Raw genomic sequence first — 14,787 nt, 5'->3', positions numbered from 1 at the left:
ATGATTTCCTTTATATAAACTTTGTTTAAATATTTCCCTGTGTTTTTTGTTTGTTTGTTTGTTTGTTTTGGTGGCATAGCCAGCAGAAACTTAGACTGGGGAAGAAGCATAGAATATTAAAATATTAAAAGGAACCAGATGTTTAAAGTATAGGTAAGATAATATTGGCTTTACCTGTAAATGGAGACTACTAACAAATATACCAACAAAACTAACAGACATGAACATAATAAATTCTTAAGGCAGTGTTTGTCATAAGGAGAGGAAAGATGAAGAATGAAGCAAAGGTCAAAAAGAAACATTTATTTTTCATAAACTGTAATGTCTAGCAGATATAGACGTGCCGTGCAATTGAGATATCACCTGTAATTATAGAAAAAATGAAGAAGACCTTAAAGAATGAAGGGGAATGTATAGAGGAGAATTCTAGAAAATACAATAGAACATTAGCAAATAGAAAAAATAATCTTAAAGAAACAAAGAAAAGTGAAGTAAGATTAAAATCTTTGAATACATGAGAAATGGTAAAGAAATGTGAGTACAATGCCTTTGAGAGGCAACCTTGCAAAGACCTAAAATATGGCAAATCTCTAAACTTCACTCTTTAATTAAGAAAAAAGGTAAGATAAAAATGAAGAAGGGAAGTTGGCTTTAATTAGAAATGTCCATTTGCCAGAAATAGATAACTCTTAACAAATACACAAATAGTCTTGACTACTTTAAAGATAATTGAAAATTCAACAAAACAGAAAAACAGTCCTGGACTTTGGAATGAAGTTTGGTGACTTCCACAGTCTCTAAAGACATGTGAAAGAAATATATTAGTAACAACAGAAAGAATCAAGGGACTTGAAATTGATAGAAAGAATATTGGCTGAGGTGAAAAGTAGGGCCACAGGGATAATTAGCAGGATAGATTTGCTCACTCTGTAGATCAGTGACCTGCAGGAAAGAAAAGGACTTTTTAGCCAGACCTAGTTTATAAAGAAAGTTGAAATTATGTATTACAACGATTCACACAAATTGTAAATGAATAGTTTTTCATTTCACCACTAACAGAATACTTTTTTTTTTTTTTTTAAACAAAGAATTTTATAAACAAAGTATTTCCTAGCAGTGATACATTAAAAATTCTATCAATAAAAAGTCTGGAAGAGATCTGTTGAACAGAAAACTGCAAAATTATTGGTGTAAGACTTTGAAATATTCAAGAATATAAGTTGTAAATAATTGTTATAGTATGACATAAAGAAAGTTTAAGAACGTACTTTGGATTGCAGAAATGGTAATACCATAAAAAAAGACAGCATAAATCTGAGAGGAGAACAATACATCTAAGGACAAACAGAGAATCTAGAAATTTAGGTCATATAAGGGTCATCAAAAAATCAATTGCAAGGGAAGAGTTGAGGTGTGACAAGCTAAAAATGAATATGCAGTCTTTGTTGATACAAAGATAAAACTTGAAAAGCATAGGAAGCAGGAGCAAGCATAAACAGACATGACTAATTAAGTGAGATGTTTTGTTCAAACAAACAGTTTGCAAATTTGGCAGTAATAATTAGATTTCAGAGATCTGTTAGATCTCAAAATTCAGGAAGAAATCAACATTCATGCATGTAATGAGAATATCAAGAATTATTGTAACAAGATGACTATTCTGTTTAATTAAGGAGATGGAATTCAATGTTTTAGAGCTTAATTTTTACTTCTTAGAAACTGGTTTAAAGTTGAAACCTTTCAACATCTATGTACTAGGTGATTCATATACTATGTTTCATCTGCTATCTGAGTGTTATCTCACTTCTGATTTAGTAAGATAACACCTATGATTCAAAGCCACTTTTAGTCAGGGGAAGGGCTCCCACTGACTGCCCTAGCATATGCATGTATGTCTGTTTATACAAATATAGAGAAAGGAATAAGATGGCCATAGTACTTTCTGACATCCTTCTGTCCTCAAGATAGAACATCCTAAGACAATTTCAAGTGTTGCAGTGAGAACATTATTTGCCAAGAGAAATGGCAAATTGTACGTAAACTATATGTAAACTATATTCTGAACAGCTTTCCAACAATAAATACTTTTTCCTTTTTCTTCCTTTTTTTTTTTTCTCTGTTTTGTGTTACTTCTTCTTTTCTTTTATCTTTCTCTCTCTCTCTTTTTTTTTTTTTTTTTTTTTTTTAGCCCGTTAGAACTATGTCACAGATCCCTTTGTGATATATACATCATATATTTAAAGATTTTTCATTTCTATTTCTGGCTGGGAAGTCCTTTCTTCAACTACTTTGCCAGAAACCACAGTGTCTCCAGGAAATCAGACACTGATGGTTTCATTCTGAGGTAACAGATTGTTGTAAAACTACTTTAGCTGGTTTAAAGGATTTAGTTTTTTTCCTGGAGAATATACCTCAGTGCTTTGTAGTGCCAATCTGGTAATTGAAGCCTCTTAAATGAACTTTCTTGCCCTGTATGCATGTACCAAGAGTATGCCTGATGAAAAAGAACTAGTAACACCAATAATAAACATTCTTATCCACATTTTTCCATAAACCACTAAATACAGGTTTTCTTAACTCCAGTGGAACATATTAAGGGTGTGTCAGCATAACAAAATGAGATTCAGATCTCAATTTATCTAGAAGATAAAAACTTTAAAAGCTGTCATCACAAGTGACTATAAAAAAGCAAAAAAAGTGCTAATGCTTCAGAGGTATGTAGAGTTCTACTGTAAATTACAGGGGAATTTTCACATTAATATATATATATATATATATCATACAGAATTATTTAAATGACAAAACAGAAGGACTTTTGATCTTATCGAGGCATTTACATTCCTGCTATGAAATTGTTTAAGTATGGCATTGGAATTTTATATTTCCTAAAATAGAGACAACTCAGTGAAAACCAGTGAGTACCTTAGTGACTGAGAATTTAGTTTGATTTAAAAATTGTCTGAGTTCTATCTCATTGCCTGACACATGCAAAAGTAGCATGAACTCATTCCCTAGAGAGAAGACCAGGGATGTCAAAACAACCATATTGACAACAGCTTTTTAAGCCATTTTCTGATTCTTGTGCTCTGTAGGTGTTTGTGATGGATGCCCAGTGGCTGTGTACAGCATATTACACAGCAGTGCTTACCTTCATGGGATTTATGAGCTAATGTAGCTTTTTTGTTGTCTGCAAAAGGCATCTAATTTTTCAGCTCATAAAACGTCTGCTATGAAATCTGATAAGAACCAAAACCAAGTTTCAGGGGAGTTTTAGTTCATTACTGATAATTATTGCTTTACTTTAAAGACAGGATGATTAGACTTTCAGCAAAACATACAAAACCAGTCTCAAACAGCCAAGAATACATTAAAATAAAAAGGAAAATGAAGTGGGAGACTTACTTCCAAATTCAAAGTAGACTTAACAGTGCAGAATTGGAGATAGTTTCTACCAGTTCATTGCATAGCTACCCTTTATAAATCATCACTATTTAGCAGGGCTTGACATAGCTTGTCACATTCTGTACCACTAATGAATATAATGTATAAACCTTAGTGCAAAACTCGCAGGGTTGCCTATAATACACTGTGGAACTGAAAAGAATATGAGATTATAATTTGTTGCGAGGACATTTGTTGTCAACGGAAGGAAGACAAATGCACTCAATATGAGTGATCAGCAAGCTCTCTCCCCGCCAGGCCGACCCCTGCGGCACCCAACTGGGCAGGAGGCGAGCTCGGAACCGGGTGGGAGGTGAGCAGCGAGCACCCTGGCACAGGACGGAGCCCCCCGGGTGAGCCCCTGCCCCATCAGTAGTTGCAGCTGCCCTGCAGGTAGGTGTCGTCCAGGAACTCGGAGTAGCAGTCCAGAGAGCAGAAGTAGAAGACGATGGGCACTTCGGTGCCTCCCATGTTGTCCACCAGGATCACGGTGTGAGCGACGTGGTGCAGGTTCATGGTCACCGTGATCTGGATGAAGCTGCTCAGGCAGGCGCCACTGCACTGGCACGTCTTGGCCACCTCCAGGTCTTCGCAGAGGTGAGAGGGGAGGAGGTGGCAACCGTAAGGGAGTCTGTAATTTATGGTAGCTCTCGCGGCACACTCTAATAAAGTCAATGGTATTTTCAGCTGTATGTTGGGAACAAGAGGGTTAGGCTGCTCAAAAGGGTTCCCAAAGAGATCCAGGCTCTCAAGACAGAGCTTCCTAAAATCACTGGGCAAGAAAGGAAGTTTGTTTCGAGCTGCCGACAGAAAGCGCAGATGATCTAACTGGCCGATCTTGAATGGCAAACTTATCAGCTCATTGTCATCCAGCTTCAAATTAACAAGTTCTCGCAGCTGGCAGAACTGAATGGGCAGTGCTTTAATTTTGTTTTGGCTGAGGTCCAAGCACTGGAGAGACTTCTGAAGGGTGGAGGTGCACAGGGCACTGCTGAAGGTCTCCAGGTGATTGTCATGCAGGTTGAGCTCCTGAAGGAAGACCAGGTCACTGATGGTGGCTGGCAGCTGCTTAATGTGGTTATGGCTGAGGTCGAGTTTTCGGAGCTTCTTCAAGCAGAGCACCCGTGTGTCGATCCGAGCGAGTTTGCAGTACGAGGCCTGGAGATTCTCGAGGGAATAAGGGAAGTGCATAATCTGACTCTACTGGTGTCTGTCGTGCTTTCGGCTGTGCTTCCTGCAACATATGGCGCCCGAACAGGGACAGACCTGAACAGGATCTGGACACTGCTGGCGGTGAACCTGGGCCATGGTTGGACGGAATAAGGGAGGAGCATGATCTGACTCTATTGGTGTCTGTCGTGCTTTCGGCTGTGCTTCCTGCAACAATAATTAACTATTTGTCTTCAGATATTTTGATATTTTGTAATACTGAGTTCCTAATTCTTTCTTAAAACCAAACAAAAACCACATACACACACAAAAACCACCACCACCACCAAAAAAACACCAAACAAACAAAGAAACAAAATAAAACACAGACAAACAAAAATGGTTGAGGAATTTTAGAGAGCAAACCTCAAATTAAAAGCAAGATATTTAATTTACATTCTCTGAAGGGATATTACACTGATTTACTTCAGTCACTGCAACCTGTCAGTGGGTTGTCAGCACTTGGGTATCAGACCTGAAATTCTCACTGAAGAGCAATGGCCAGCCTTTATGAATCGCAGAGCATCTTTGGGGTGCAGCTGGTAAAGCATCCATGGGCTACTCAGGCTCTGTTTTCTGTGCCACCCTGCCTTTCTGAAGCAGGAACAGAAGATAACATCACTGTCTGCTGCTACAGAATGCAGAAAAGTACATTTCAGTAGAAAGGTATTTTAATAATTTTGTCGAAGTGGCACAGATCACTGTTTGTAAGTTTACATCAAAAAGAAATGGTTGTCATGCTCTGACATAGTTTACAAACATGACAATCTTTCTCTCTCTCTTTTTTTTTTCTTTCCTTTTTCTTTTTTTTTTTCTTTCCTTTTTCTTTTTTTTTTTTCTTTCTGTCTCCCAAGGTTGAAAAGAACCGTGAATCTTTACTTCAATTCAACTTGTCCTTATACAAAACATCCCTAAAAGTCAGCAATGTTATGAGGAGAGTGTCATGAGTAGTATACGATGTATATTTTTTGTACATGACAAAGAATAATAATTTCAAGGGTTGCCTATTTCTGAGGCCATATTTCATGTTGTATTCTAATGAGTACATAACCACTATATGGAGTCACCTGTTTGATGATCTGAAATCTAGAGGGACAGTAACAAGAAGCACTTCTCTGAACTTCTTTGTGTTCAGCTCTTATAGAAATTAATTTAAAGTTTTTATGAAGGGAAATTTATTACTGCTCTGACTGCTGGAGACAGAGGTAGGGACACTTATCATGCTTCCTAAAATAAACTGTCCTCAGACTTTCCCTCAAGCCAAAAGAGTAGACTTACCAAAGCTTTTCCTCTAAGAACTCTGCAAGCTCCTCATTTGTTCTTGGGAGATTAAAGCTGTCACTCCTGAAAAATCTTTAAGAAAATGTGATGAACCAGTGTGTGGCTGTTTGTAAAAGCTGAGGATGCTTTAATTAACACTGTGTTGAGATGGCACAGTGCTAAGAGCCTTGAAAGCACCATGAGAATATTAAGGATTTGTATAGGGTAAAATTCACTGTTTTTTCTCTTTGATTTCCTAGTAAGATGCTTTGGAGAAATTTTTACAAGATTTTAACGATAATTTCAAACATTCTAGAAGTGTTCCAAACTAGTTCCTAGTCTGTTTGATTTGCATTCAGTCCTTGTTTTCCCAGTCTTCTTTTCTTTTCTTCAGGCAGAATCACAGTGAAAAGAAATCTATTCTGAAGATATTGAAATTGCTTTACCATATGACTGGTGGATGACTTCAGGCTTTTTAAGTTTTAGAAGGAAATCCACAGAAAGGAGGTGTTTGTTTGTTTGTTTGTTTTAATCAGAATAATTGGAATGAGTTTCTGGTGACTGAAAATTGCGTTTTCCAAGCAGGTGCCAAAACATTCTGATTCTTCTGTTGCCTTGAAGATGCAACTATAAACATAATTTTAGCTGTCACACAGGAAATCAATGTCCAAATGAGAACTTTGTGAACTTGTACACAACTAGCGTTCTCTCCTCCTCACTCCACTAAGCATATGTCCATGATACAAGCTAAGTAGCCTCTGGGACTAGGCTAATAGTTGTGAAGTGAAATGTGCTATATGACAGAGCAGGCACTGCAAAGTTGGCAGCGACATATTCCATAGGAACATGGGTGAGAAATCTTGAAATCTGATAGTTGTCTTTGTTATGTGTTCCCCTGTTAGCTTCCAGCAGTCTTTTTCTGGTGGCATGTCTTTTTTTAATACAAAATGACATGCTTAGTCACTGATATTGTGAGCCTGAGTATGAGCAAATAATTTCAACTTTCTGCTGAAAAAAACTTCAGAAAACTCAGGTATAAGCTTATGGAAATTACCTGAAAATATTTGTGTAGGTGAGTATTTTTCATTCTGTGGCTGCTTCAGTAAGAGGGCAAAACCCAACAAAATATGAAGATATAAAATGAAAATGAGAACTAAATTATTAATATTACAAAGTACTGCTGCTTTCTCTGTGCACATTTCCAGATCTATTGGATTTTCTCTCTTTGTTCTGCATAAATTGCTTCTGACTATACAATGGACTTCAGCAGGGCCATAGCTTTCAGGTTCTTGATTTTTCATAATTCACTCAAATGCCAGCTCACTGACATTAAGTAGAAAAATAGGAAAAAATGCCATCATTTTTTCCACAGAAACAATTTTGAAAATCCATTTACATAGAAAATAAAGAGGCATTAAACCTAGTGCAAATCTGCAGCTGAATACAAAAATCTGAAAGCATAATATTTTATTTTTCCAGATAACACAATACAAACTGTTATTTACTGCCTGAAAGGACAGAAGAGTTTTGAGTTTGTAATTTACAGTGTGGTAAAATATCTGGCCAATACCACTTTTTTTTTTTTTTTTCCTTTTTTTTTTTCCTATTTAAGAAGCTAAATCTAAAATAGAGACCTTCTTGAGAGAGTTTTAAAGAGTATTACTATTTGTTAAGTAGCCTTTCAATTTTATTCATTTGTGCTAATGATTCTCAAACTGCACAGTCCTCAAAATGGTGTATTAAGATTCTCACTTCTACTGTTTACTACTTGCCAGGCTGTAACTCTCAAGCAAGTGTTCTGTAAGATGTTTTGCTGAATAACATTATCAACAACACAGTTACATGAGGAAAATTGGATTTCTATACTAAAAGGAAAACAGCTAACTCATGTCAGCCGAGTAAAAAAAAAAAAAAAAAAAAGTAGAAAAGACATTTGGTAGTAGTTCATGTATTTAGTAGAACTATGCATAATGTATAACCAGGAGATTTCAAAAGCTGCAATACTGGACCATAGATTCTGGCCAGCAGCGGCTAATGTCAGAGTAATGTGTATCTTTGAAGGCTGACATCTGCAGAGATTCCTATTGGCCTCATGTGGGCACCAGAATCAAATGTTCAGAAAGATTTGTCAGAGAACAAATCTACCTGACTGGCACTAGAAAAGTGTTTTAGGAGTTTAGACATGTCCTCCAGGTGCCCAAACACAACAAACCAAGTAAACGTTAAAGAATCAGTAGATTTTCTTAGAGGTTAACAAGCTAGGACTTTTGTCCTTACTCTTGTGCCAGGTAGATATTTTTGCTACAAGATCATGTTCAATAGTGCTAGAAAAAGTGATTTTGTTTACTAGGGTGCCTTGAGGTGATGCTAAGAGACTTAAAAGATAAAAAAGCTGTCTTCTCTGAGTTCTTGTATCTTGACATTTCCTTGAAGAACACGCTGACTGGAAGATGTGACTACACCAAGTTTAAAACTCATCCTTGTGAGTTGTATAAGTTTTCAGATAGATCACAAGAAACATAAGGAAGACTGCTTTCAAAGTAACATCAAAAGTTAATATTAGCACCCTGATCAAATTCCCCAAACTTTTAGCTTTTCAAGATCAGAATTAATTTCTCCTGGTGTAAAAATTTAATGTGTATTTCAAGTGAATTAAATTCCTGAGTAAGAATAAAACAAAATTACCAAAAATCAGAAAGAAGAATCACAGAATTATAAAACCACAGAATGGTATAAGGGACTTTAAAGATTACCTAGTTTCAGCCCCCTCTGCCATGTGCAGGGACACCTTCCACTAGACCAGGTTGCTTAAAGCTCCACCCAGCCTGGCACTGGACACTTTCAGGGATGGGGCATCCACAGTTTTTTTGGGCAACCTGTTCCAGTGCACACCACCCTCAGAATAAAGATTTTCTTCCTTACATCTAATCTAAATCTACCCTCTTGAGTTTAAAACCATCATTACTTGTCCTATCACTACAGTCTGTGAAAAAGAGCCCATTCACGTCTTTCCTGTAGGCCCGCTTTAGGTAATCACAGAATCACACAGAATCACAGAATTTCTAGGTTGGAAGAGACCTCAAGATCATCGAGTCCAACCTCTGACCTAACACTAACAGTCCCCACTAAACCATTTCCCTAAGCTCTACATCTAAACGTCTTTTAAAGACCTCCAGGGATGGTGACTCCACCACTTCCCTGGGCAGCCTGTTCCAATGCCTCACAACCCTTTCAGTAAAGAAGTTCTTCCTAACATCTAACCTAAAACTCCCCTGGCACAACTTAAGCCCATTCCCCCTCGTCCTGTCACCAGGCACATGGGAGAACAGACCAACCCCCACCTTGCTACAGCCTCCCTTGAGGTACCTATAGAGAGCGATAAGGTCGCCCCTGAGCCTCGTCTTCTCCAGGCTGAACAAGCCCAGCTCCCTCAGCCGCTCCTCGTAGGACTTGTTCTCCAGGCCCCTCACCAGCTTTGTCGCCCTTCTCTGAACCCGCTCAAGCACCTCAATGTCCTTCTTGTAGCGAGGGGCCCAAAACTGAACACAGTACTCGAGGTGCGGCCTCACCAGAGCTGAGTACAGGGGGACGATCACGTCCCTAGCCCTGCTGGCCACACTGTTTCTTACACAAGCCAGGATGCCATTGGCCTTCTTGGCCACCTGAGCACACTGCTGGCTCATATTCAGCTGACTATCCACCATCACTCCCAGGTCCTTCTCTGCCTGGCAGCTCTCCAACCATTCCTCTCCCAGCCTGTAGCTCTACTTGGGGTTATTGCGCCCCAGGTGCAGGACCCGGCACTTGGCCTTGTTGAACTTCATGCAGTTGACCTCAGCCCATCGGTGCAGCCTATCCAGATCCTCCTGCAGAGCTTTCCTACCCTCAAGCAGATCAACACATGCACCTAACTTGGTGTCATCTGCAAACTTACTGAGGGTGCACTCAATGCCCTCGTCCAGATCATCAATGAAGATATTAAAGAGGACCGGCCCCAGCACCGAGCCCTGGGGGACGCCACTAGTGACTGGCCTCCAACTGGACTTGGCTCCATTCACCACGACTCTTTGGGCCCGGCTATCCAGCCAGTTTCTAACCCAACGAAGTGTGAGCCAGTCCAAGCCAAGGAGCCTTCTCTTCTTCAAGCTGAATAACCCCAAATCCCTCAGCCTCTTTTCATAGGAGACGTGATCCAGACCTTTGATCATCTTTGTGGGCCTCCTTTGGACTTGTACTAATATGTCCATGTCAATCTTGTGCTGGGGGACACGGAGTTGAACATAGGTGGGGTCTCACAAGAGCAGAATTGAGGGGGAAAATCCCCTCCCTTAACCTGCTGGCTACTCTTCTTTTGATTCAGACCAGGATGTGGTTGGCTCTCTGGGCTGCAAGCACACATTGCCATCTCACTTTGAGCTTCTCATCAACCAACACAACACTCCCAGATCCTTCTCCTCAGGGCTGCTCTCAATCCATTCTCTGCCCAGCCTGTATTTGTGCCCCAAACCAGATGCAGGACCTTGCACTTGGACTTGTTGAGCTTCATGAGGTTCACACAGACCTACTTCTCAAGCCTTTCTAGGTCCCCCTGGATGGCATCCCTTCCTCCAGCATATTGACCACTCCACATAGCTTGGTGTCATCAGCAAACTTGCTGAGGGTACACTCAATCCCACTGTCCCTGTCACCGATGTAGATGTTAAACAGTTCCAGTCCCAATACTGACCCCAGAGGAACACCACTCGTTACTGATCTCCACTTGGACATCAAGCTGTTGAAGGCAGCAATATGAGTGCAACCATCCCGCCAGTTCCTTATCCACTGAGTGGTCCATCCATCAAATCCATGTCTTTTCAATTTAGAGACAAGGATACTGCACAGGAGAGTGTCAGATGCTTTGCACAAGTCCAGGTGTATGTCATCAGTTGCTCTTCCCCTGTCCATCAGTGCTGTAACTCCATCATAGAAAGCTGCCAGATTTGTCAGCCATAATCTGCCCTTACTAAAGCCATGTTGGCTGTCACCAATTTATATTCTATTCTCTTTATATTCCATTTGAATTAGTTGAGTTTCCAGGAGGATCTGCTCCAGGATCTTGCCAGACACGGTGGTGAGAATGACTGGTTTGTAGTTGCCCCCCAAAAATTCCTTTTTTCCCTTTTTAAAAAATGGGGGTTACGTTTCCCCTCTTCTAGTCAGTGGGACAGAGGGAACTTCACTGGACTGCTGTGACTTCTCAGATATGATGTAAAGTGGCTTAGCAACTATGTCCACCAGTTGTACAAGAAGAAGAAACAAACAAACAAAGAACAGAAAAACACTGGTGTTCAAACAAATGTTTTGGCATAAAAGTTTGTGTCAGCCATTAATATTCACATCAACAAAATATGGAAATTTCTTCTAATGGCAAATAAAAAGTACTTATAACACTAAGGAGTAACATATTCTATGTGCCTTGCTGGGATATTGCTTCAACCAGCTGAGAAATGGCCATATCCCAGCATGGCACATACATAGTCTTATTTATTGTTGTGATTATGAAGTGGTATCATGCTAATAGTAGAAACTGGTGAAAAACAGTGAAAATTATATTCTCTACCAGGAACAGGAAAAAGAGTACTAAGACTGGAATAATATAAGTTTATGAAGAATATATTTATTTGATGATTTTCTTAGTATTGCTTTCTGCATGGAAAACAGTGACCCCCAGTACAGTTTCAAACTTTCCTTTTTGTTATTCTTTCATGCCAAATCAGTCTTTCATACAATTTTTATTTCAGTTTATCCTCCTAGTCCCTTATGATCTTCTGAATCATGAAGAATTCTATGATTTTTAAAAAGACTGTTTTTTTTTTTTTTTTTTAATTATTATTATTATTTTTAATTGTACATCCACTGACAAAGTGAAAGTACAGGAATCTAGTTATAAACAAAGCCTCCGGCTCCTCATGTGGATTTCACACCAGCTAAGCTATCAGAATTCAGCAGTTTGGAATGTTTTCTTTCATATTTAAGCTGTTTTTCCAGTGGTCATTCTCACTTGAGTTGAACTTTATTCCTACCCATAGCAGGTGTCAATATACCATTGCTTACATTCAGCAGAAACACGGAGATTGACATTTTTTTCATGTGGGACAGGTAAAAGTTTATCAGAATTAGAAGCAGGTGTCGAAATGAATCAGGGAGCAGAAAATACCTCTCGTGGTTCCTTGTCTACAACAGGAATCAGCCCTCAAAAGGGCATGATTTTCAAGTGGGGGTACTCGAATTTGGCAAGCAAAGCTGCTAGTTAAATGACAAAATAAAGTTTCTAAACAGACACCAGCTACCTCTGACCAGCAATTTTAATACTTTGTAGAACACTATTGCCCATAAACTTTCAAGAAGTTTTGGGCATAGTAGCAGATAGTCTGCATTACACATAATCTTCAAAAAGATTCTTAAATTCTGATGAAAGACCCAACTGTCACCATTCATGAATGGACATCATGTGCCTCTACTCAGTATTGGTGAGACTGTACCTGGAGTACTGTGCCAGTTCTGGGCTGCCCAGTCCAACAGACACTTTCACATAAAGGAAAGAGTCCTACAGAGGATTACCAACATGATCAAGGGACTGAAGCACCTCTCCTGTGAAGAGAGTTTGAGAGAGTTGGGACTGTTCAACCTGGAGAAGTAGAGGCTCAGAGGGGAATCTTACCAATGTCTATAAGTACCTGAAGGGAAGGTACAAAATGGATGGACCCAGGCTCTTTTCAGTGCTCTTTTCAGTCCCACTGCCAGGACAAGAAACAATGGGCACAAACTGGAACACAGGATGTGTCTAAACATCAGGAAATACTTTACTGTGTAGGTGACAGAGCACTGGAAAAGGTTGTCCAGAGAGGTTGTGGAGTCTCCCTCCTTGGCGATCTAAAATAGCCACCTGGATCCTGGGTAATCTGCTTTAGGTGTCCCTGCATGAGCAGGGGGTTGGTCAGAGGACGTCCAGAAATCCCTTCAGACCTTAACCATTCAGTGATTCGGTGATTCTGTGATGCTATTAAGCCCTCCTAAATTGCTTTAGCCAAAGATCTAATCTATATCTAATCTAATCTAATCTAATCTAGATCTAATACTAAAAACCCTGTCTCAGTTAGGTTTTCTAACTCTTTTTTCTAACTTACTTTCCTTCAGAAAACTGCAGAGCAAAATGTTACCCTTGCAAACTTTTAGCAGGAAATGGCTTATATTCATTGAAAAATATATGTGTATATTTCCTTTCGTGATAGTTTGAATGATAAATGTCAGCATACATTAAATCATTTTTTCTGACAAAAGAAAAATCATTTTCTCAACAACTCTTGTTTCTCTTGAACAGAAATGCATGCAGGACAGTTGGAAATACTCTCTTAAGGCAGCAAATTTCTTGCTAAAGGTGACCTTGTGTACAGGTTTTAGTGATAAACCCTTGACTGGCTTTATAATCACAAATCTAAGAAACGCAGCAAAACATTCTGTTTCCTGGGAAAAGTCCCTGCCTCTTCAGCTTACGCTTTTCAGAGCTCATCATAAGTGCAGGAAAATGTAACTTGTTAAGAGGTGGTGAAAGCACATTAAGAACTGCTCCCTAACAAAGGCCCAGGGTCCATGGGTATTGTGTGGCATTGTAAAGAATACCTGATGGACTGGGTTAGCTGTGGATCTTTTGGCATATAAAAGCACAGAAAGAAATGGAGTGACAACAGCTTCAGTTCAATCATATATATCACAGGTGGCAGCTGCTCCAACAATTTCCATTTCTTGCTCTGCTTAGCTTTTCCCAGCAGTGGAAATGGCAGAAACACTGTGACTCAAGCTTTCAAAAGCATGAACCTCTGGAGATATCTGGCACAAAATACTACTGCACCAATTCATCTAAAGGCAAAGCAATTGCTGTCTGCAGTGGTGCATTTCTACCTTGATGAGCTACTTAGAGAAATCGGAAACTGTCCATCTGAAAACCTGTAATAAAAACTTTCCACAGGTCACATCTTGCCAGTTTAGCCTGTTGGATTGCTCACTTTGCACATCAACAAGTATATATGTTTAGCTTGAATGGATATGTTTAGCATGGCAGGAAATATTATAACAGTCAAGAGGTTCAGATTGCTACTGAAAAATGCAGAGCATCTGGCGGATATGAAAGTTAACTTGCCAAGAATTAGAAGTATGCATGTAGTACTGAAATAGGTTTGTTGCTGGTATTTAAATCAGAAGGTGACCAAGGTGTATTCCACTGTATGGTATCAATGAGAAACTCTTGCAATTGTATGGACTGGATTAACCTACAGCCTGTCATTGTCACAACCATTTTAAACACTTGTTTTTTATTGTCTATTGACATTGAAGAGTCTTGCTGAAAAAGAGGTTTTATGGTATCCATGTTTTCAGCTTTGCTTTGATCAATCAAACTCTATTTGCTAAACAAAAGAAGTAGTGTGTTTGGTCTTGAATATAACCAACAATTTTAACAAACTCTTATGAGGGGACCTTCCACAATAAGGGTCTGATATTTGCTGCACATTTGGACCATCCTACAGCCACTACAAAAGCAGCAATAACAAAGATATGAAGTTTTCAATTTTATTTAAAAGTACTTGATTAAGAACAATATATAGACTAGCTATATCACTGTGGTGAAAGTGAAATAGTGTGGCTTTTGCTGGTTTGAATTGGCTGACTTTCATTTTGAAACTGAATCCATCCTTTGCTGCAGTCTTCAGTACACCTCAGGAGTTGCACTGTACCTTTCCTTATATTGTGCTGCTCAGTATATTATTATAATTTTAAATATCTGTGAGTTTAAGATGTTCTACCAGAGGAAAGCCAAATTAATGAGTGAGAAATAAAGTTGTG

General features: G+C 39.1%; 1 protein-coding gene across 1 annotated transcript; it reads right to left on the bottom strand.

The window, feature by feature from the left end:
• Positions 1–3,784: 3,784 nt before the first annotated feature.
• Positions 3,785–4,632, bottom strand: LOC309890229 (leucine-rich repeat protein 1-like; the record flags this gene model as incomplete). Its single annotated transcript, XM_082783915.1, has 1 exon — positions 3,785–4,632. One exon carries the CDS (start codon positions 4,630–4,632, stop codon positions 3,811–3,813), a length of 822 nt encoding a protein of 273 aa, XP_082640041.1. The 3' UTR covers positions 3,785–3,810.
• Positions 4,633–14,787: the final 10,155 nt, after the last annotated feature.

This window comes from Aythya marila, assembly GCF_965140915.1.
Source record: "Aythya marila genome assembly, chromosome: Z".
In the NCBI taxonomy this organism is placed as follows: domain Eukaryota; kingdom Metazoa; phylum Chordata; class Aves; order Anseriformes; family Anatidae; genus Aythya; species Aythya marila.
This window is presented reverse-complemented; position numbering and strand designations above follow the sequence as displayed.